We start from the raw sequence: 24,108 nt of genomic DNA on the forward strand, positions 1-24,108 counted from the left end.
CATGCCCAGCAAGTTGGAAAGAAAGAGCGCAGGGTCTTGCTCTTGGTCATTAATTAATTATGACCTCTTGGTGTGGTCCTCTTTGGATACCTTTTGTGTGGGGTTCTATGTGCTTCCTGGACTTGTAAGTCTATTTCTTTCACCCAGTAGGGGAAGTTTTCTGTCACTATTTCTTCAAATAGGTTTTCAGTATCTTGCTCTCTCTCTTCTTCTGGGACCCCCATAATTCTGATGTTGGTACGCTTGAAGTTGTCCCAGAGGCTTCTTACACTAGCTTCAACTTTTTGGATTCTTTTTTCTTTTTTCTTTTCCGGAAGAGTGTTTTTTGCTTCTTGGTATTCCAAATCTTTGACTTGATTCTTGCAATCCTCTGATCTGCTTTTAGGTCTCTGTATATTTTTTATTTCAGTCAGTGTATGCTTAATTTATAGTTGATCCTTTTTCATATCCTTGAGGGTCTCGTTAAATTTATCGGCCTTTTCTAGGAAATTCTTGAAAAACCTTATAACCGTGGTTTTGAACTCTATATCCAGTCATTTACTTTTTTTCCATTTCCTTCACTTGTGGCCTGCCTCTTTGTCTCCACATTTTAGCTGCTTCCCTGAGTTGATGGAGTTGCTTTGCGTGCTAGGTGTCCTAGCAGGGCCCAGTAGCTCAGCCTCCCCAGTTACCTGATGTGGACACTCTTGGTGCACTCCTTTGTGGGCTGTGTGCACAGTCTTGTTATAGTTAAGCCTTGATTGTTGTTGGTATCACTGGGGGGAGTTGACCTCCAGACCAATTGGCTGTGAGGATCAGCAGTGTCTCCACTGGGAGAGCTTCTGTGCTCAGCTTGGATGGGGCGGAGTCTCAGGGTGGAGCAGACAACCTTGGTTTCCCATCAGTCCCACCATACGAGGGTCCTGTGTCTCCGTGTCCTGCAGCAATGGCTGTGCGTACCTCTGAGAGAAGGCTGCTCTTGAGATTCGCCTGCTGCCAGACAGTCCAGTTTCTCCCCGAGTGAGTGTAGTACCCAAAGTCTCACCTGGAGCTGGATTTCAGTGCAGTGGGGAGGTTTTGTTTCCCTCCCGAGGGAGAAAGCTAGCCACTGGGAGGGCTTCTGTGCTCAGCTTGGATGGGGCGGAGTCTCAGGGTGGAGCAAACAGCATTGGTTTCCCATCAGCCCCGCCCTACGAGGGCCCTGTGTCTCCGTGTCCTGCAGCAATGGCTGCGCACACCTCTGAAGAAGGCTGCTCTTGAGTTTCGCCCACTGCTAGACAGTCCAGTTTCTCCCTGAATGAGTCTGATACCCAAAGTTTCACCCGAAGCTGGATTTCAGTGCAGTCAGGAGGTTTTGTTTTCCTCCCAAACGAGAAAGCTAGCCGTGCGTTAGCTGCCCGCCCTCTCTGTGCGCTGCGAGTAAGCCAGCCGCGTATTCAGCCGCCCACCCTTTCTACGCACACGGGTCTCTGCACCTCCACAGTTCCTCTGAGTCTGTGTCCTTTTCTCTTTCCTTCTAGTTGTAGAATTTCCACTCAGCTAGCTTTCTGGTGGTTCTGGACGATGTCCGCTCTGTCTTCCAGTTGCAGTTTTAAAATTGTTGTGCAAGGCCACAGTATAGGTGTTTACCTTATGCTGCCATCTTGGTTTCCTCCGCAAACTGAAATTTTAATGAGAGGCAGTTGACATTATTGTCAATTACTTAGTGAACATTGTTTTTAAAAATGTGTTATTTTTTGGAAGTGAGAATGTATTATATTTTTTTTTAGTTGTTGCATTTCATCAAGTAGTAAATGAAAATTACAACCTTAGTAATAAACTTAAGTTTCTAGCAAAAACCCAATAGCTCTCTTGGAAATAGCTAAAACAGGCTTTAATACTTTGATGGATACAGACTGTGTAAAAGGAAAGGATGTACAGAGGGTAGAGGAGAAATAAAAGCATGTTTCAGCAAAATAAGATACATTGTTGAGAAACAATTGGGAGTATTATACTGATAGCTAAAGCCCTTATTTAGAATTCTAATCTAGTACCAAACTCATCTGCTTTCCATCCGTAAAACTACAAGTAAGACCTGAATGCTTCAATTTTTGTTCCAACAAAGTTCCAAGCAACATTTAATGGTTTATGTAGGACAACTTTCTAATCCACAGTGTGGTTGTTTTGTTTGTTTTACCATTTTATTACCCAACTTTAATTTCACACAAAACATTTCAAAATCCAGAATCAGTTAAGAAAAATAATCTCAAAGGTAAACATAACCAAACACGACATGCTGCAGTTTCTCCCAGATGCACAAATTTTATTTTTGATGAGAGTATATAATAGGCCATTAGAGAAAGGAGGGGGGAGGGAACCAGAAATGGCTAAAATAATTATACAGTATAATGGCTTTCTCTTCATCAGTTCATTGACTCACATCTGTGATTATATTGAATCTGCTACTAGTTAAATAGGGACATAATAAGAAATAAAACATCTGGACCAAAATCATGGCTGACATACTTTTCACAAACATTTCTATCCCTCACACTTTGTTTTAATTTGACAAGGTTTCATGAAGGGATATTTTTTCCTCCTTAAAACTTCCTAAAATAAGATTATTGTCATAAATATATATGTTATCCATTTCCTTCTATAATGGAGTATAATAATGGAGGTAAATATTTCAAATTAGTTCAGTTAAAATATTTTTTGTCTGATAATTTTAGAAAATGAATCTTTATTTCATATCCACCTCTAGAAACAATGTTGAGCTTTTTTGATATTTGTAATTCTTTAGTTCTTATCATTATAATGTTTAGGGGTTTCTTCTCAGGTCATTTCTTTGGCAGCCTGGTTACAAATACAGTAAGTCCACATTTAATGTTGTCAACAGGTGGTACCCAAGCCACCCCTCCAAGAGTGGTGTGTGTGTGTGTGTGTGGATATATATAGACTAGTGGCCTGGTGCATGAATTCATGCACATTGAAAGGGAATTAATTAGAAGAAATATTTTAACCTTTTGCACTCGGATGTCAAGTGTGACTCGACACGGTTAGCATCGGTAGCAGCTTGTATGTCGAATTGTATTGAATGTATCAATAATTTGAAATATTAAAAAATCCAAATAAATAAGTTTGTATGAAATGAAACTCCAGTTTTTTATTCTACTGCTGCTCTTTGTAAAATATGGGGTATTTAAAAAATTAAATCCCGAGTAGAATAAAGGAATCGAGAAAAAAGCAAGCAAGTGTAAAGGGTTAATATCACTATTTGCCAAGTCTTGGGTGCACGTATCCAGCTCCCTCCTCCTTCCTGTCAGAGTCTGGGCCGGTGCTCACGAGGATGCAGTGTCAAGTTCTGTCGGCACCATGAGACCCAGAGTCAAGTCCCTGCCATGCACGCAGCCCCGCCCACCCACATGCGCCTCAAAATTGCACAAGACCCAGACCTGCCGTCACCCCCGGGAACGCAGTGTCAAGCCCCTGTCAGCGCCACGTGGGACTCCCCGAGTCCCAGAGTCCCACCCTGTGGGGCCAGCGCCACGTGGGACTTCCCCAATGCACCTCCTGGTCAAGTCCCCGCAGGTGCCCACAGGGATGCAGCATCAAGTCCCCACCCACTTGCATGCTCCTCCCGCGCACGCAGCCCCACCCACCCACACATGTCTGCCTCGCACGCAGCCACCTGGTGATTGGTCATTATGGCGTGAGGGCATCACGACCACAGGCTTTTTATAACATAGGATAGAGAGATTCATAGGTATAAGAGAAAAAAAATTCTCTAATTCAGGGTGAAAATGTGCCCATACTGGTCCAAAGCTGTCTTCTTGACAGCCAATAGACAGATAAATTCTACATAAATTGGTCATATTTCTTTTTATTTCTCATATTGTATACATTTTTTGAAGTATATAATGAGGGGACTAAGAAGAGCTAGGTCTTAGACTTAAATTCAGTTTTGTCATGGTTGACAAGAACAGAGGTTAGTGATAAACAGGGGGTAGAGGCTTTTTCTACCTTAATGACATTTACTTGAAAGGCAAAATTTGAAGGGAGCAAGTCTTTGTAAATGATAGGGTCAGAAAGAGTATCAAAATTGGTTACAGGAACTACTAATGGTAAGTATTGGTCTTCTTTTGGTTGAGGGAGTTGTTGGCATATTCAACGATTAGAGAGGTTGCACACTATAGATGTGCTTTGGGAGAACATTATCAAGGCATTATCTTTTCAAGCATAAATGGTTATAAAAAGGAATAAGTAGAAAGGAATGCTTGATTTGGTTGTCATTGTAACAAGTGAAAGATTAAACAGTAAAGCAGGTGGGGCCCTGGTCATGCAACTAAATGGTTGGCGCATTGGCCCGCTCATCAAAGGATCACGGGTTCTATTCCCAGTCATGGGCACGTACCTGGGTTGTGGGTTCACTCCCCACCAAAAACAATGGACAAAAATATCCTCAGGTGAAGATTAATGACAGCAAAACAAAAGGTGGGAAAGGCAGAGTAAATGATTTAATAATGAATGTAAGGGATGCAGGAGCGATCAGGAGGTATAGAATTAGGGGGGGGATATTAAGAGTTTTCAAATTTGTACTGAGGGGGGAAAAAGCAGAGATCCCAGGCTACTTCTAAAAGATCTTGAGGGGTTCTTAGCTAGGTAGAAGAGGATAAAAATGGTAAGGAATAGAAGACTTCTTAGAGTTGGGCATTTCTGGTGAAAGTTCAGAAATCAGGTACCAGTTTCTTTACTCCTAAGATTGTCTACTTCTTGTGCTGGAGAAAATGTCTGTTTCTTGTCCTGGAGACAACTTTTTCGGGCGTGGTAGACAAAAATCTCCTGGGTGTACTAGTAAATGGGAAAGGTGGTCTTTGTTTCCCGGGAGCACACTGTGGAAGGAATCCTTAATGAGGTTTAAGGAGAGTTATTCTACAAGGCATTAACTAATTCTTGACAATAATCTAAAAGGTTTCCTTTCATAAGATTTGGTGGAAAAAGTCCTTCAGTCAAATTTATAGGTCTTCCTGTTCCTATTTCAAAAAAGTAGAAAGTTTATATTTACCAAATGAGTGGAGCAAAAATAAAGAAGAACCAAAGGGAGAGCTTTGGGTCACGAGAGTCTGAATGCCCCACAGATACTGGCCAATTGAGTTTTAAAATGCTGTTTGTGTGTTCCACCAAACCAAAGATTGGGGATGGTATGTACAACGGAAGTGTTGATAAATAGGTCAGATTTTGCAAGGGGCTTGGACAATCTGTCCTGTAAAATGAGCTCCTCCATCACTGTGTAGTTCTCGAGGGACTCCTCAGGTTGAAATATTCTTTTCTTTACCTGTGGCCACGGTAGTTTGGAAAATCTTCAACCCAGTGAGAAAAAATACAATTTATTTTTGTATTTTTTCATAATTCTGAGAAGTTAGGAGTTAGATAAAATCAAGTTGCCATAATTCAAATGATTCAGTTGGCAGAGGGAAGTGATCTATGTTGGCATATATCAGCTTGCCAGGATTGCACTGAGGGAAGATTTTGCACACTCAATAAATTTGGTGTGCAATAGCAGCAGAGAGTCCCTGATGCTATTGCTTTCCCCACTCAGTAATTTTTCCTTTGTTCCAGTGGGTAAGGTTATAAATAAAAGTTAAAACTTCTCTTTGAAGGCTGAGAGGAAGAACTGGGCAGCAGCTTGACCTAAACCATATCTTCCAAGTTAAATAAAAAGTGCAACCTTGTTTTATTCATGTCCCCCTTTCTGTGTCTCGAGAGGTGTTTGGGGCTTTGGCCATTTGGAGATAAGGCACAACCTCATGCAGAGAAGTGGGAGGAAATGTAGCAGAAGAGTAAAAGTTTGTGGTTGGCCCTAGCCGGTTTTGCTCAGTGGATAGAGCGTTGGCCTGCAGACTGAAGGGTCCCAGGTTCGATTCCAACCAAGGACACATGCCTAAGTTTCGGGCTCGATCCCCAGTAGGGGGCATGCAGTTGGCAGCTGATCAATGATTCTCTCTCATCCTTGATGTTTCTCTCTCTCTATCCTCCCTTCCTCTCTAAAATCAATAAAAATATATTTTAAAAAAGTTTGTGGTTGATGTGCTGTTGATTTAGCATCAGCGTCAGCTAAGTGGTTCCCTAATCCAGTTTTACCCTATGTAGAAGAGAGCTCCTGTATCTTCAAAATAGCCAACTGTTTAGGAAGTAAGATAAAGTCTAAAAGATTAAGAATAAAATCTTTGTTTTTGATGGGTTGTCCTAAGGATGCAAGGAACCCAGGGCATTTACAATTTATACCAAAATCATGGGTTATTCCAAAAATATCCCTGCTGTCTGTATAGGTAATAGTTTTGTCTTTGACTAAGATATAAGCTCTAGTTAGTATTTAATTCAGCTTGTTGTGCAGACCTGGTATTGGGAAATGGGCCTAATTCTATAACCTCCTCTAAAGAGACAATACACAACTGGCTTAGTAGGAACTAGTCTATGGCTGGAGATAAGACTGATCAATGAACCAGTTGAAAACAGTATTAGGTAAAGGAGTCTCTTAAAGATCTAGTCATGGAGTAATTGGTCTGTCAGGGAAATGCAGTTGTGGGGAATATTGTCAGGGAGGGGAAGGAGAATTGAAGGATTAAAAGTATAACAGATGATTGTTAGATGAGGAGAAGGGAGAAGTATTTACTAGGAGGTAAGGTGGCTAAGAGAGATGTTCAATATGATTGGAGTTTAAAGGGGACTCAACTGCTTGGGGAACAGGCAGTGAGAGGGGAGATCCAATAACTATTTTTTTTTTTCAGCAGCTTTAATTAAAGTAGCTGTGGTGGCTACTCACTTTCATGGACAAAAAGGGAAGGTTATGCCGAAACCGGTTTGGCTCAGTGATAGAGCGTCAGCCTGCGGACTCAAGGGTCCCGGGTTCAATTCCAGTCAAGGGCATGTACCTTGGTTGCGGGCACATACCCAGTGGGGGGTGTGCAGGAGGCAGCTGATCGATGTTTCTCTCTCATTGATGTTTCTAACTCTCTATCCCTCTCTCTTCCTCTCTGTAAAAAATCAATAAAATATATTTTAAAAAAAAGGGAAGGTTATAATTTGGATACTTTAGCATTGGTGCTTGAGTCAGTTATTTCTTTAAAATAGTAAAATATTGTTTAGCTTCATCATTCCATTGTAGGGGGTCCAGAGAAGAGGCTTTTAAGAGCGGTTATAAAGTTTAGGAGAGTAAGGAAAAATTAAGGAGCCAATTGCAGCAGTATCCTATAAGTCCTATAAGAACCCTTGAAGTTGTCTTTTAGTTTTGGGTTTGGGGAAAGCCGCTATGCCCTGTTTTAAGGAAGGGTCAAGGTTTAGATCATTTGGGGTAAGGAGATGTCTAAAATTTTTACAGAAGGCTGACAGAATCAAAGCTTCTCTTTAGTAACCTTATGTCTCTTTAGAGCTAGATTATGTATTAAGTGGAGACTGTCTGCTCTGGGAACATAGAAGTATCTCTACATACTGAAGTAAGATATAAATACAATATCTCTAAGATCTGCCTTAAGAATTTGAGAAAAATAATCAAGGCTTTTAGTATACCCCTGGGGTAAGACAGTCCAGGTATATTATCGAATTTTCCAAGTGAAAGCAAATCGAAATTGACTTTGTGAACCCACTGGAATACTGAAAGTGACACTGCAGAGGTCCAAGGCAGAAAAAAAACAAGTCTTAGGAGGGATATTTGATAGGAGGGTATAGGGATCAGGAGCCACAGGATGCCAGGGAATAACTATGTTATTAACCACTTGGGGGACAAATAAATAGCCATCCCCTTCCATTAGGCTTCTGGACTAGGATGATAGGGGTGTTGTAGGGGACAATGAGTCCCTCAGCTAAAAGTTCCTCTATTATGGTCTGAATTCCTGTCTTCGCCTCAAGGTTTAGGCGATATTTATTTATGTTAGGTAAAGGGTTATTAGCATCTGCTTGAATTTTGATAGGGGCTGCCAAATGGGTTTTCCCTATGTCAGTGAAAGATAATCCCAGAGATAGTCAGGCAGCTCTTGGAGGGTGAGAATCTATCTATCTATCTATCTATCTATCTATCTATCTATCTATATATATATATATATATATCTATATATATATATAAAAGCCAAGCGACCAGAATGCCGGAATGACTGGAACAACTGGAACAACCAGTTGCTATGAGGTGCACTGTGGCTGGCCCTGCCCCTGATCGCTCCCCCAGTCAGGGGTGGGGCTGGCTTACCTCCCATGCCCACCTCCTCTCTCCTCCCCCACCCCCCCAGCCAGCTTGGCTCTGATCTGGCTCCGATTGTGGGCGGGACCAGTAGCCAACCTCCCTCATCCCCTCCTCCCTGCTGGCCCGGCCCTGATCAGCCCCCATCGGGGTGGGCCTGCTGGACCCCACCCACGCACGAATTCGTGCACCAGGCCTCTAGTTGTTAGATAAAGTTAAGGAACAGATAGGACTTTAAAAGTGACTTCTGTCTTGTTATTCGAGGAGGTTAAATCTAATAATATTTCTTCCTTAGGGAAGAAATAATATGAACTTGGTAGGTTTCTAGAAAATATCTTCCTAGTAAATGAATTGGTGCAGAAGGGACAAGTAAAAATTGATGACTACTAAAGAGGAAGCCAATCTGAAAAGGAACAGGTAAGGATTTGGGGACTGTTACAGGATTATTAGTTACCCCAACCATTTGAATTTTTTCTTGACCCCGGGAAGGAGACATTGAAAGGGTGTTGGGGTTGAGAACTAAAAAGGATGCTCCTGTATTTATTAAAGTTCTACTAATTTGTCCCCAATTTTAATATCTTCCCCTCCCCTCCCCCCAATTGGTTGGCTTTTAAAAAGGAAAATGTCCCTTTCTTTCTCCTGAGCATCCCTATCTTTGTGTTCCAGTCTGAAATTTGGGGTTCAGATTAGGGTGCAGTTGCAACCAGCATTGATATTTGAGACAGTCCTTTTTGTCCTGGTCTTTTACAAAAGAAGCAAGCCTTTGGATCTGGGATTTGGGCATTTTTATTATTTGGTGGGGGTCAGTTTATTAAATTACTGAAGTTGCAAAGTCATTAGTTTAATAGTTCTTTCTTGGCAATCGAGAATTATTTTTTTCCTATTATCACTCTTTTTGAAATGGTTTTAGAGAGTTTATTTGCCAATGAGGTGATCTCATGAGGGCATTTATTTGCCTGGTTAAGTTTATGTTGCTTAACTAGGTGCTGATATTTTCAGAAAGAGATGCTACATATATTGAATTAAATAAATTAAGGGTCTCATCATTTAATTCCTTAATTCCTGGGTTTTGTTGAAAGGTCTTTTTGAACTGGTCAGGATAACCAATAATTCCTTTAAGTACATCTGTGGATGGCCCTCCACTTAATCTATTTTGGAAATATTTGAAAGTGGCCTTAAGTAATTTATTGATCTGTTTCTGTATGGCTTCTAGGGCTATGGCTCTGGTCAATTTAAAATATTGTAAAGGGTGGCTGATTCAATATATTCTTTAAATAAAACATTTCCAACTAACATATGGATAAGTTGATAAAGATCCAAGAAGCCAGTTTGATAAGCACATATCAGATTTAAAGGTTCAAATTCAAGGAAATTACTTTTTGGGTCTGGGAAGTCCTTTACTATGGCTTAATAGATCTGATTTAAACTAGAGGGTATAAGAGACAGTATTGACCCCATCAGAATTTCCCTGACATTTAAAAGGTGTTGTGAGAATAGGAGCCTCAGGAGGGGGATTACTGAGGAGAAAAAGGAGAGTTCAGCTAGAGAAGGATAGGCAGGAGGGGCAGAGGTGAATCAGTCGAGGAAGGAGAATGAGTTAGGGAAGGAGGAAACGCCAGTTAGAAGGAGAGATGCATGTGCCAGAGCATTCCCCTAGTTTTTGAAGTCTCTTATTTTCATGCAGAGAGGCTATAGTGGCCTCTTGGTTTCTTTTGGAACTCTCAAAATACCAATTGAAGAACACTTCCAATTTTCTTTGAGAGATCTAGAAACATTTTTGTTCTAATTGGGCTCTTAAATAAACTAATTGAGGAAAGTCAAAAGAGCCCTAGAGGGGCTCTCTATATAAAGTTTAATATAAAGTCATTCTGGGTGATTTTAGTACAAAGACTGTCAGTTGCAGGCCTCTAGGTAGTTTTTAGCCATGTTATCCTGCAGGAGGTTCTAGGCAATGGATGTCCAGCAGATGTCACCTTAGAACCAGAATTAGCAGAAGATTTGAACCATTGAAATGGTAATGAGCTCATGAAAGATGCTCAACATCATTGGTCATTAGAAAAATGTAAATTAAAATCACAATGAGATACCACTCTACATCTATTTAAAACACTAAAAGCAATGAATGAATGAATGGATGGATGGATGAGCTGACAATTTCACATTTTGCAGGGAAGCAAAGTAACTGGAGTTGTCATATACTGCTGGTAAAAATCAAAATGATATAACCACTTTGGAAATCCGTTTACAATTTCTTATAAAGTTAAACATACATTTATAATATGACTCCACAATCCCATTTCAAAGTATTTGCCCAAGAAAATTTAAATTTATGTTCACATGAAAACCTATACATGAATGTCCATAGTAATTATAGTGGCTTTATTCATAATGGCCTAGTAGATATAACTCCAAATGTCCTTTTTCTGGTGAATGGATAAACAAAATATGATCCTAATATATAAAAACCCTGGGTTCGTCACAACTGGAGGCTCGACCAACCAGAAGTCAGTCCTGCAGTCAGCACTGGGTTGCCATGGTGACCCAGCACTGACTGCTGAGGGGGTTTCGAATCAGGCCCGGAGAGAGGCCTGAAGAGAGGCCTGAAGAGAGAAGCAGGGTCTGATCCTTAGCCTGTGTGGCAGCTGTTGATCAGTACTTGCCTCTCTCGTTCTCTCCGGGCCGGGCCAGCAGCTGTGCCTCCATTTCTCTCCAGGCCTCCACCGGGGCTGTTGATCAGCCCCGCCTTTCTGATCAGGCCCCATTTATAAGCCCAGAGACACTGACTGGCATTGAAACCAACCAATCAGAACCAAATCTGGGTCAACTCTGAGGAGCCAATGGCTGCCTAGGAGACGGAGCTTTTGACACTGACTGGAATAGAAACTAACCAATCAGAACCAAATTGGCCCGTAGAGGAAGGCAGTTAGGGGTGAGATCAGGCCTTCAGGGGAGGGCAGTTGGGGGCGAGATCAGGCCAGCAGGGGAGGGCAGTTTAGGGTGATCAGGCAGGCAGGCAGGCAGAGGCCGTTAGGGTTGATCAGGCAGGCAGGCAGGTGAGTGGTTAGGAGCCAGCAGTCCTAGATTTCGAGAGGGATGTCCAACTGCCAGTTTAGGCCTGATCCCAGTCAGACATCCCCCAAGGGGTCCCCGATTGGAGAGGGGGCAGGCTGGATGAGGGAACCCCTCCCCTCCATGCACAAATTTCGTGCACCAGGCCACTAATACATCCATACAATGAAATATTACTTATCCCTGAAAAGGAACAAGCCTGAGACATACAATAGTGTAGAAGAACCCTAAACACATTATGCTAAGTGGAAGAAGCCCGACTCAATAGTATGTATTTTGTATATTTCATTTATATGACATTCTGGATAAAACAAAACTACAAGTATGGAGAACAGATTAAGTAATTGTCAGGTATTTGAGGTGTGCAGAGGTTAACTACAAAGGGGCAGTATTATTTTAATGGAACTATTCTTTGTCAAAACCAGAACTGTATATAAAAAAGTGATTTTTACTATATGTATATTAAGACAAAAATAGCTACATAAAAAGCAATTAGGTCCTATATATGTCCCTTTCTATGCCATATATGTGTAACTTGTCTTCTAAGATCTCAACCAGCATTCTAAATAGTATGTGGAACTTAAAAAAAAACTTTTAATTTCTTAATATTTTTCTAGATGATATTCTGATATTTCTAAAGTTACTTTTATCACACGGGAAATAGTTATTTATATTTCATTTAAGAATTTTTTCCTTTTTAAAAAATATGTCTTTATTTGATTTTAGAGAGAGAGGGGAAGGGAGAGAGAGAAACATCAACATTGATCAGCTGCCTCCTGCATGCCCCCCTCCCAAATAGTTATTCAGCATATATGATATGTTTTAACCTTGAGTATAACTTGGGAAGCAAATTAGACATGTTCCCTATTGTAAAGAGGTTGTATCTTGGTGGATGATAAAGGCAAATAAACAGGCATTGTTGTGTTATAATTAGAGAAGAACACAGAATAAGACTCCTTAATTCAGAGTTGGAAGAGCAAGGAAATCCTCCTACAAGGAGTAACATCTAAAATGAGAACTAGGTCATTAGTAAAAGTTAGGTAAATGAAGAAAGTTGGAGCGAGAGTTGTTCTGAAAATTATCACAGTTCAGAAGTAAAGCATTGTGTGAAGGCTGAGAGATCAAAGAGGACAATGCATGCAAAAGGCGCTCTAACAGTTGGGTGGAGCATTAAGTGTGGAGTTCTGGGAAGTCATGGTCAAAGATTGCTAAATGGGGCCTTAACAAAGTAGGTTTTTGTAAACAATGTTAATAGAGTGTAAGCTTTTTCTTAGAGCAATGAGGAGCTTAAGCATGGATGTGGCAAAGTGAAGTTTATCACAGAAAACTTGTGGCAAAAGTACAGAGAATGGGAGGGGCTAACATTAGGCAGCTATTGTTGAAATGAAAGTGAGATATAATCATATAACAGCAAGGAGTGAAAGTGATGATGGAGAAAATTAGATAAGTATTATACCTGAATTTAACTACACATGGCAAATTCATAACATGATAGGTATTTAATTTCTACTGAGAAGATATGATCTGGATATTTCTGAAATGGAACACAGAGATAATTTTGCTTGTGTCCTATATTGCTATGCCACAAGTTATAGATACCTGGGATCATCTAAAGCATAAGCCACAAAGCATGAGAGGAGGAGATTGAGGAGGGAGTACACCAATCACCAGAAGTTAATCTGCCAAAGGATCTGTATGCATGCATATAAGCATAACCAATGGACGCAAGACACTGGGGGAAGGGGGGAGGGAGGGCATGTGCCGGGGGGTAGGGGAAGCCAGGGGAAGGTCAATGGGGAAAAAAAGAGGATATATGTACTATTTGTAATACTTTAAACAATAAAATAAAATTAAAAAAAAAAAAGAAGTAAATCTGCCAACTCACTCCATTGACTCTGGATGGATTTCAAAATAAGATGTTAAAAGGGCTTCTAGGGTTGCCATTCTAGTACTACCCATCAATGCCTTACTCTATAAATACATATACCTATATAATATTATTTAATGTTATGTTCTAAGTTTCTGTTTCTTTTGTAATTAGCTGCCCTAGTTGATAAGGAACCACTTCCCTTGTTCTTTGAAGATCCATTACTTCCCTGGCCCACAAATGTACGCATAAGCTACTAATAGCAGCTGTGGCTACACTTACAATTTATGTCTTCTGCCAATGTAGAATCTTCAATTGTTCCATGAAGACTTTGTTTCTCAAATTTTAATCACTTCTACATACAGTAGTTCAGCTTGATAAAACTAAACTAGGAGTTGGTGATCCATACTAATAAAAGGGTAATATGCAAATTGGTCATGACGCCTTCATAGTAACAACCAAACAGCAGGCTGCATGGGGCGACCAGGCTGGCAAAGGGGTTAGCGAGGGACGACCAAATGACTGACCAGCAGGCTGTGTGGGGCGACCAGGCCGACAGGGGGGTTTGCGAGGGACGACCAAATGACTGAAAGGCAGGCTGCGTGGGGTGACCAGGCCTGCGGGGGGCAATTAGGGGTGACCAGGCTGGCGGGGGGGGCAATCGGGGGGCAGTGAGGGGCAACCAGGCCAGAAGGGGGGCAATTGGGGTGATCAGGCTGGCAGGCAGAGGCAGTTAGGGATGATCAGGCTGGCAGGGGGAGCAGTTAGGGGCAATTAGACAGGCAGGCAGGTGAGCAGTTAGGAGCCAGTGGTCCCGGATTATGAGAGGATTGGGGATGGAACTGGCAGTTGGACATTCCCCAATGGGTCCTGGATTGTAGAGGGTCCAGGCTGGGCTGAGGGGACCCACTCCCTACTGTGCATGAATTTCGTGCACTGGGCCTCCAATAATGAAATAAAGTGCCAAAGGGAAATGGATGCAGTTCAAGCACAGAAATATATTTGCTGCTTCTGTTTTTTAATCTTTCCCTATTTTTAATACATACCTGAAATGCAATCATTTTCTTTGAAGCTTTGAGAACATATTATTTCTCTATTTTCTTATTTTATCTTCTCTGCATATACAAAGTATTTCATATTAATCTTCTTTGAAACATCTGCTTTGAGGTTTACGTAAGTAGGAAAGCTTAGACAATAATTATTTTAAGAACAATATACTAATATACTAAAGAAGCTATAATGTTTGATTATCCATAATTTTACAATGTGTCCCTCCCTCTATAATTCTTACTATGTAAATTTTCTTAACCTTAATCTTAAATTACTAACCAATTAAATGGAAAAAAGATAGTCCTTAAAATTTCATTGTGATAGTATTTCAAAAGTGGTAGGATGAAATGCCCTCAGATTTCTCATTTTAAAATATTCTGAAACCTATTCATTTTTTTTTCTTTAGGAATAGCATGATTACTTATACATGAAGAAAGCAGGCTTGTTACACTTCCAACTTTTATTTTTTTTAAGATTACAATGTTCTGGAAAATAAATAAGGATGGAATATGTACTGCTTCAATATAAGGCCACTAGAGGCCTCTTTTTGCATCCTTTCCCTATTTTGTAATCCATGGTGATCATCCGGGCTACTCTCTGGAATTTACAGAGCCTCTGTGTCTCTTGGATCGGCGCCTCAGGACTAGGTATACATTAATGGAATACAGGAAGAACATAATACAGAAAGTCATGATAACCACTGAGAGTGAAACTAGAAGTATAATGGACATAAATTTTTCCTGTGTCCCCATTATCACACATGGATAAGGTCCAAGACACAAGAGGGTACTGCACCAAATGGGTTTTTTAAGAAGTGGTAGTTGATAGTAAACAAGAATAACTGAGAAGATCAGCTGTACAGACAGCTGTACAAGAAAGTAGACAAGATACATTATCAGCAGAAACTTGTTTTGGGTGAAGTAAGAAATTTGATCTTTTTTGGTTTTTATGTTGTCTTCTTTGTTGTCAGTGTCACTGGGCTTCTCTTTTAAAGATTTCTTCTTAGGCTTCTCCTTCCCCTTTTGCACACCTTGAGAGGCAAAACTCTCCATCATGAAAAAGTTGAAGAAGAAGACAAAGCCAATCACATACCAAACTCCAAGAATCGGGCTGGTGAAGTGATTTTCATAGCACTCTGCTACACAGGCTTTGGAGATATTCCCATGGCACTGGAAGTCTTTGACCAGATCCAGCCAAGTGATTTGCACTACATACACCACTGACATGTAAAGGAAAGTAAAACTAAACCACAGCATTCGCCCTGTGTAGTAGTTTGTGGGGTCTTTGCTTATCTTCATGATGGTAGACACCACACCATCAAGTCTAGCATGGCCAGGCATCTTGGAACCTAGGGTGACAAACGACAAAACAGCACCAGGAAGAAAGAATGACTGTATTTATAGTCTCTGCTGTTCTTTTTTTCTTTTTACCTTCTCATTTAAAAATTTTTTTTTCAATTACAGTTGACATTCTATATTATTTCATATTAGTTTCAGGTGTACAGCATAGTGGTTAGAAATTTATATATCTTATGATGATCCCCCCAATAAATCTATTACCCACCTGGCAACATACATAGTTATTACAATATTATTGAGTATATTTCCAGTGTTATATTTCACAACACCCTGACTATTTTGTAACTACCAATTTGTATTTCTTCACCCCTTCTCCTTTTTCACCCAGCCCCAAACCTTCCTCCCATCTAGCAACCATCAATTTGTTTTCTGTATCTATGAGTCTGTGCTTGTTTTGTGTTTGTTTTGTTTTTTTGTTCTTCATAACCCACATGTAAGTAAGATCATATAGTATTTATCTTTCTCTGTCTGACTTATTTCATTTATCTGCTATTCTCTTAATAGGTGCTCTCTCCGAGGGTGCTCAATTGTCTCAGGTGAGAGAATTCCAAAAAAAAGTTAAGAAAAGTGTCCACAAGCAATACATGTATTTAATATTTCTTATTCTTTTATTTACTAACCCTTTCTTTTAATTTCCCTCACCACTCACTCTTCCCTATCTCATTTCGTTTCCCCACCTCTTCCCACAGTTTATTCAGCCTCTGCATAGCTATCTATCCTGTTCGCTCTCATCACAAACTCTCGGTGTCATTTACTTCTTTTTACAATTTATGTACCAACCTGTGTCAATCAACCAACTCCAGCCAACAGTACAGTTCCAACTGTCATAGAACTCTCATCGATATCTGGGCGTAAGTGCTTAAAGGTAAGTAAGTCTTCATCACTTTTCTCTGAAATGCACCTATCTGAGATGGCTTAACTGAACTTACTGGTGTCATTGTAAGCTCTTTCTGAAGCTAACTTTCCCAAAGCCCATCACCAGTTTCAAAATCTGTTTCTGATTAACCAGTCAAGATGGATGGATCAATATATAATTGCTTTCTACTGGGAGAACAGCTTAAACTTCTGATTTGCCTTACATCCTGCTGCTCATTTGAAATGGTCATTGATTCACAGATGTTCTGAGCGTTCTGAGTACAGGTACAGTTCTTGCCTTTAATTACAGATGTGATGGTGCACAAAGTGCTTTTTGCAATACATTTATTGTGACCACTGTGATTTCTGTGATTCACTTTCCCTCCTATGAACTAGAAAGATATTGTCAGGACATTTTATTATTATAATGCTCCTCACAGTCATCACTTGCTCCCCGCTTCCCTACAAGATAGCTGAGACATTTTGGGGGCTTGCATCACAGTTCAGCTTCTTCCTTTATTCCATCCTGTTCTCTCACACTCCTTCTCCTCTGCTTCCTTTGAGAGGTATTAATCCCTAACAAATATTTTGCCCCTTCAACTTTGTCTCAATGCCTGCTTCAGAGAAGGCACCAGCAACACTTCAGATTTTTGGAAACCTGAGAGATAAGCCATATAGAAAGCAGGCTTTTCCCTTCACTCCGGGTCACAGTTTTGGGGAAGTCAACCGTTCTCTACCAGGATTCCTGCAGAGGACCTGCTAGACTAGTGATGTTAGCTGCTGCTCAGCTTAGGAGAGGGGAATGCATTGAAATTGAAATTGGAGGGGAGACAAGATCCATTCAGACTGAAATAGTCCCAGCATCTCCTCCTAACTTTTTAGCTTACATAAAATTACTTTGCTAATTTCTTGAATGGGTTTTTAGTATGCTTTGAACTTATTTTGACCTAAATGCATACAAAAGGTAAACAAGTCACATTGTTCAGTTCCATCAATTTCACAAATGAACACACTCAGGTAATTGTCATCCAGATCAAGAAAAGAACACTTGTTTTTTTAAACTGAGTTATGAGAATTCTTTAGGTATCTTGGATATACAAGTTTATTATTGGATTTATGATGTGCAATTAATTTCTCCCAGTGTGTGTGACTTGTCTTTTACTTCTTTTAATAGTCTTTCGAAGAACTAAAGTTTTTATTAGTTCTTTTACTTACGAATTTGTTCTATTATTAATAGTGCTTTTGGTGTCATGTCTAAGAACTGTGAACTTAAGGTGACAACATTTTTCACCTAAGTTTTATTCTTGCCAGTGTTGGTGATAAGAAAGCAATCTAGGTAGGGGGCGCGGGGCCTGAGCAGGGGCCGCAGCTAAAGGCCTGCAGTGACAGCATGGGTGAAGGGGAGTGGGGCGGGGGAGGCCTCGGGCTGCTGTGGGCGGTGGGTGGGTCTGAGGGGCTGGCGGGCTGGCGTCTTGGGTCCAGGCCGGGGATCTGACCCGTGGTTGCTGTCCCCGGAACCCACAGCGCGGCCCATCTTGTGCTGGCCATGAGGCCGCAGCAGGCGCCGGTGTTCGGAAAGGTATTCATTCAGCGAGACTACAGCCGTGGCACACGCTGTCAGTTCCAGACCAAGTTCCCCGCGGAGCTGGAAAACCGGATTGATAGGCAGCAGTTTGAAGAAACGGTTCGAACTCTAAATAGCCTTTATGCAGAAGCAGAGAAGCTTGGGGGTCAATCATATCTTGAAGGCTGTTTGGCTTGTTTAACAGCCTACACCATCTTCTTCTGCATGGAAACTCATTATGAGAAGGTTCTGAGGAAAGTCTCCAAATACATTCAAGAGCAGAATGAGAAGACATATGCTCCCCAAGGCCTCCTCCTGACAGATCCCATTGAGAGAGGACTTGGAGTTATTGAAATTACCATTTATGAAGACAGAGGGATGAGCAGTGGAAGATAAACCATGGAATTGAAGATCCCAGCTCCAGCTGGGAACCTCATCTCTCCACGGGCTGATCGCAGAGCTTCCCCTACCTCCTCTACAGAGCCTCATTCCTTTGGATCTGCTGCCAGAGCCACGGTGCCATTTACTCCAAGGACTAACTCTCTAAAATTCCACACCTGGAGTGACCGCTAGTCGCTCAGCATCCACTTTTTGTCTCCAAATTGTGTAGGACTCTGTAATCTTTTCATTAGTTTCTGAGAAAACACAATGAAGCATTTCACTTTTTTTATTCAGAGCCATTAATGAAATATGCAGTTGGTTAGCCCAACGTCAAGTTTATTTATCTGCCACCAACACCAATGGTTCTCTTCATTCCTTGGGCCAGCTTCCCAGGTGGCTATAGACCTCAAAGTCATGTCTTAGCCAGTGCTCAGTCTCATTCCCCCAAATTAACAAAATGCTTTTCTTCAGGATTTTAGTATAGGGTAGGCTGTGTCCCTGGTGTTGCTAATGCATCTCCCAGATTTCAAAGAACTATCAGTTTTGCCATGATTCAAATCTTAAAGATCTATTTCTGTTGTTAAGTTTCTCAAACTGAAGTCCATTGGAAAAATAATGTGTTCTTTGTGTTATTATAGCAATTATTTCTAATAAAACAGTATTTGATACAAAAAAAGAAAGCAATATAATTCAATTTTCTTTGAGTATAACCTGTTTTCCTGCTCTAAAGAATGAATGATGACTCGTGTTTTAGCTAAATTCTGGAAATTTTTCACCTATTGTTGTCATAATTGTTATTGTTTGTGCTCTAGTCTCTCTTTCAATATTTCTATAACTTCTATAAGATGGATGTTGAAATCTCTCCATTTGTACCCTTCAGATCTCTTACCTTTATTTTTATACTAGAGGCCCGGTGCACAAAATTCATGCACTTGGGGGGAGGGTCCCTCAGCCCAGCCTGCAACCTCTCCAATCTGGGACCCCTCGGGTGATGTCCGACTGCCAGTTTAGGCCCCCCTCTCACAATCAGGGACTGCTGGCTCTCAACCGCTTGCCTGCCTGCCTGCCTGATTGCCCCTAACCGCTTCTGCCTGGCAGCCTAATCACCCCCGAACCACTCCCCTGCCAGCCCAATCGCCCCCAACTGCCCTACCCTGCAGGCCCAGTCACCCCCAACTGCCTCCCCTGCCAGCCCAGTTGCCCCCCCACTGCCCTCCCCTGCTGGCCCAGTTGCCCCCAACTGCCCACCCCTGCTGACCTGATCACCCCCAACTGCCCTCCCCTGCCGACTTGTTGCCCCTAACTTCCCTCCCCTGCCAGTCTGGCCACCCTAACTGCCCTCCCCTGCAGGCCTGGTTGCCCCCAACTGTCCTCTCCTGCTGGCCTGATCGTCCCTAACTGCCCTCCACTACAGGGCCGGTCCCCCCACAACTGCCCTCCCCTGCCAGCTCAGTCGCCCCCAACTGCCCTCTCCTGCCGGCCATCTTGTGGTGGCCATCTTGTGACAACATAGGGGTGGCCATCTTGTGACCACATGGGGGAGGCCATCTTGTGACTACATGGGGCAGCCATCTTGTGACTACGTGGGGGCGGCCATCTTGTGCAAGTGTGTGATGGTCAATTTGCATATTACCTCTTTATTATATAGGATTTTCCATCTATTTATCACTTCATGTACTGTGTTTTTAGAGACTTACTTATTTATGTATTCCAGATAAAGAATTTTTTCTTCTGAGGTGTCCATTTTGTTCTTCAGTTACTATTTTGAGGTGTGTTTTTGTTTTTTTCTGTTTCAACTAGAAAAGTTTTAATTTTTACGAACTATGAATTTTTAATGAAATATCCTAAACCCTCTTTTAATGTTACTTATACTATTTTCTATATCTTTTTCATTTTCTTTCAATGTTTCATTGGATGTAAGGTGTTTTGTTGTTGTTGTTTATTTTGTTATTTTGTTAATCCTTACCTGAGGATATTTTCCCATTGATTTTTAGGGAGAGTGGAAGATAGAGGAAAAGATAAATAGAAACATTGATATGAGAGAAACACACCAATTGGTTGCCTCCTGCATGAGCACTGACCAGGGCCCTAGCCAGGGAGGAGCCTGCAACCAAAGTAAGTACCCTTGATTGGAATCAAACCCAGGACCCGTTGGTCCACAGGCCAACGTTCTATCCACTGAACCAAACCGGTTAGGATGGCTAGGATGGGTGTAAGGTGTTTATTTGCTGTGTTTATTGTTTTTTTCTCATAATGTTTATTTTTTACAGATGCTTTGTACTTTTCAAAAATTTTATTTTTCAATTACAGTTGACATTCAATATCAATTTATATTAGTTTCAGGTGTACAACATCATGGTTAGACATTTATATAACTTACAAAGTGATTCTATGCTGTCTATAGCCCTGACACTGTAAATAGTAGTCATACAATGTTATTGACTGTAGTCCCATGACTATTTTGTAACTACCAATTTGTACTTCTTAATCTCTTCACCTTTTTCACCCAGCCCCTAAGCCCCTTCTCATTTGGCAACCATCAGTCTGTTTTCTGTATCTGTGAGTCTGTTTCTGTTCCTTTATTTTGTCTTTTAAATTCCACATATAAGTAAAGTCATATGGTATTTGTCTTAGTCTGACTTATTTCACTTAGCAAAATACTCTCTAGGTCCATCCATGTTGTCATAAATGGTTAAGATTTCATTATTTTTATGGTCAAGCAACATTCAATTGTATATTAGCACCCCATCTTTTTTATCCACTCATCTAATGATGGGCACTTGAGTTGTTTCCATATCTTGGCTATTGCAAATGATGCTGCAAAACCAAAACACTAATTCAAAAAGTTATGTGTACCCCTAAGCTTGGTGCTTCTTGACCCTGCACTAATTTCTCATGTTGAAGTCTTCTTTTAGACTCCCTAGAGTTTCTGGTTGTGAATTTAGGGTACAAATGTAATTATTGCCAATTGCCCTTGGATTCCTTCCTGCACTAAATTTGAAACAGTCTTGGAATTACAACTCATATGTTTTAGTAGTATTACATATGGGTGTTGAATTCTTTATCCAATAGTATTCTGTATGTTATCTCTCCCCAAGAATTGTATGAGGTTCCACCTACTGAATTTAAGCATGCTTATTGATTTATTTTAAATAATTCCCTTGTCATTCTGAGGCAAGAGGAAAGATTCTATAATGTGTGTTTTAATTCATCACCCTCAAATAAAAATCAGCAACGTTTTTCTGCTACATTGGAATAATGCAGATTATAGTCTTCACAATTCAGAGATGCACACTCTATAAAATGGCCTGCTCAAGATAGGCATGTTTATACAAAGGTTTTTTGTAAATAAAAGATATAAGTATACACAAGAAGAGTTGATTCATCCATTTAATCAACTGTGTCCTTAAAAAATAATTGGTTGTGTTTCTCATGTTTTTCACAAATGATATTAGAAAATAAAAGCCTAACACCCAATTTCAGAGTTTTTACATTGTCCCCCAATGGCATTTATTGACAATTACTTTATGGGTCTCTCTTTTTTTTTTAATTTTTAAATTGATTTCAGAGAGGAAGAGAGAGGGGGGAGAGAGACAGAAACATCAATGATGAGAGAGAATCATCAATCGGCTACCTCCTGCACATCCCTACTGGGGATCAAGTCCGCAACCCGGGCATATGCCCTGACCTGGAATAGAACTGGTGACCTTGTGGTTCTTGAGTTGACTCTCAACCACTGAGCCATGCCGGCCAGTTGTGGTTCTCTTTTTTGGTTATCATCATCTTGTTTAATAAACACTGCAGCGAATAACCTGTGAAAATATGCTTACTTATTTGTGTGTCTCTGTAAGGTAGATTTTGAAGTGGAATTTCTGGGCAAGAGGTATGCTTGTTAAATTTTGATACGTACTGGTAATTTATACTTCAAAAGATGACATCAATTCACACTCAAACCAATAATTTATAAAATTACAGAGAATTATTTTGGTTATAGCACTTTTCAGTGTTTATTTCTTTTGACTTCATAAATCTAATTATCTAAATCTTTAAATTATGATCTATAGAATGTTTCCCTACATTTTGCTGCAGAACAAGTTTCACCAAATGTCTAGTAAGCAACCTGAGTCCAGTTTCCTAAAATGCTGCCTATATTCTTTATGTTTGTAGTAATTAATTCAGACCAGTGATTTTTCAAAAATTTCTGACTAACACAACCCAAAGTAAGAAATAACCTTTATAGCATGGCCCACTGCACACACATGTGAACATGCACAGATACACAGGTACACTTCACAAATGTAATTTGAATAAAAGTTTAACAAAACAATACCAGGTTTAGAAATTATGTACTCTATTTTGCTTTGTTTTGTTTTCTTTTTATTATGATGACTAACAAATATTTTCACCAGGTACTAATGGGTCATTGGGTCACCACCTACAGTTTGAACCATGCTGAAAGCTTCTTTGGACATTAATTAATAAATCCATTTCTGAAACAAGATATTATTAGTACTTAGAAATTAGGTAATATAATACATAACACCCATGTTAAAACTTCTGTTTCTGGAGAAAAAGGAGATGACATTAACAAGATGAAGGGCTAGAAGGTTTCAGCGCTCCCCTCCCACACGAAAATAATAAATGTACCACTGAAAACTAATGAATAAAGTTCTGGAAAAGCTCAGGAATGCAACAAAGAACTGCAGACACCCTGTGGAGCTCAAAAGTCAATAGCACATAGAAAAGCATAGGAAGCATTTACCTAAGTTACTCCAACCCCCCAGTCGAGAGCAGGTTAGAACCAGAAGAGATCCCCTTGGAGGGATTTCACCCACCGGAAAAAGAAAAGCAAAAGCAATCCAACAGCCTCCCCACCCTGGACATATGCAGACTTTGCTACCAAGGACTCCTACAGTCTTCAGTGCTGACCCAGCTGGCTGAGTTATCAGGAGTTCCTGTTGCTGTGTCTCCTCCCCGGGGCTGGAGCTGTTGCTGCAGTGAGAACTACCTCCAAGGGTCCCAGTTGTGGCTGAGCCCTGCTCTCCAAGACTGGGACACCTTGGACTATGGGACCGGAGCTGCCACTGCTCTGATCCCCAACCACGGATCCCAGGTCATGGCTTTGACCCACCATTGCTGGCCCAAGTTATTGCTGCTCTCAGCCCTGCCCTCACTCCCAGGTTGAGGCTTTGACTGCCACACCTGGGCTAAGCTGTCACTATTCTGCACCCCACCCCCTGGGTCCTGACACATGACTTTAACTTTTAGCATGAGGTGTAATTTTGTTGTTGTTGTTATTGAAAGCTTGACATGAGGTAGTAAGTAAAAGGAACTGAAGTAGATAGTCCTTTAGTGTGAAGTTTTGTATTTATCTGGGTAGGAGTTAGATAGTGTTTACTATATGCTATAGTGTGGTGTCATAGGCTAAGATTTCCCCTGGTGTCTTTATTATTGTCTCCCCTGTTCTTTTTAGGTTTTCTTAGTAACTCTCTGAGTAGGGTCTGATGTTTGTAGTCCTTTTAGCTTAAGCCCCAGATATACAGGAGCCTTATTGATGTGGTGGTAAGGTGTAGAGGGAGGGGAAGCATTCTATAGTCCTATGATTAGTATTTTGTCTTTTAGTAAACTTGAGTTGGTATTTTCTTCCTCCTGCCCCCATCAGAGGCTAGAGGGGCCTAGATAGAGTTGAGTATTTCCCTTTCCCCAGCTCAGTTACACTATGATAACACTCCAGTAGGCTAGGCTCTTTCCTTGAAGAGCAGGTCTTAAGGAGAAC

General features: G+C 40.8%; 2 protein-coding genes across 2 annotated transcripts; one reads left to right on the plus strand and one right to left on the minus strand.

The window, feature by feature from the left end:
* Nucleotides 1–14,632: 14,632 nt before the first annotated feature.
* Nucleotides 14,633–16,329, minus strand: LOC129149828 (uncharacterized). Its single transcript, XM_054719320.1, has 2 exons — nucleotides 16,313–16,329; nucleotides 14,633–15,522 (listed from the first exon to the last, which is right to left on the minus strand). Exon 2 carries the CDS (start codon nucleotides 15,512–15,514, stop codon nucleotides 14,765–14,767), a length of 750 nt encoding a protein of 249 aa, XP_054575295.1. The 5' UTR covers nucleotides 15,515–15,522; nucleotides 16,313–16,329; the 3' UTR covers nucleotides 14,633–14,764.
* A 1,507-nt stretch (nucleotides 16,330–17,836) lies between these two features.
* LOC103289046 (golgin subfamily A member 7-like) lies at nucleotides 17,837–18,989 on the plus strand. Its single transcript, XM_054719321.1, has one exon. It carries the CDS (start codon nucleotides 17,934–17,936, stop codon nucleotides 18,345–18,347), a length of 414 nt encoding a protein of 137 aa, XP_054575296.1. The 5' UTR covers nucleotides 17,837–17,933; the 3' UTR covers nucleotides 18,348–18,989.
* Nucleotides 18,990–24,108: the final 5,119 nt, after the last annotated feature.

The sequence above is a fragment of the Eptesicus fuscus genome, chromosome 7 (genome assembly GCF_027574615.1).
Source record: "Eptesicus fuscus isolate TK198812 chromosome 7, DD_ASM_mEF_20220401, whole genome shotgun sequence".
Taxonomy (NCBI): Eukaryota; Metazoa; Chordata; class Mammalia; order Chiroptera; family Vespertilionidae; genus Eptesicus; species Eptesicus fuscus.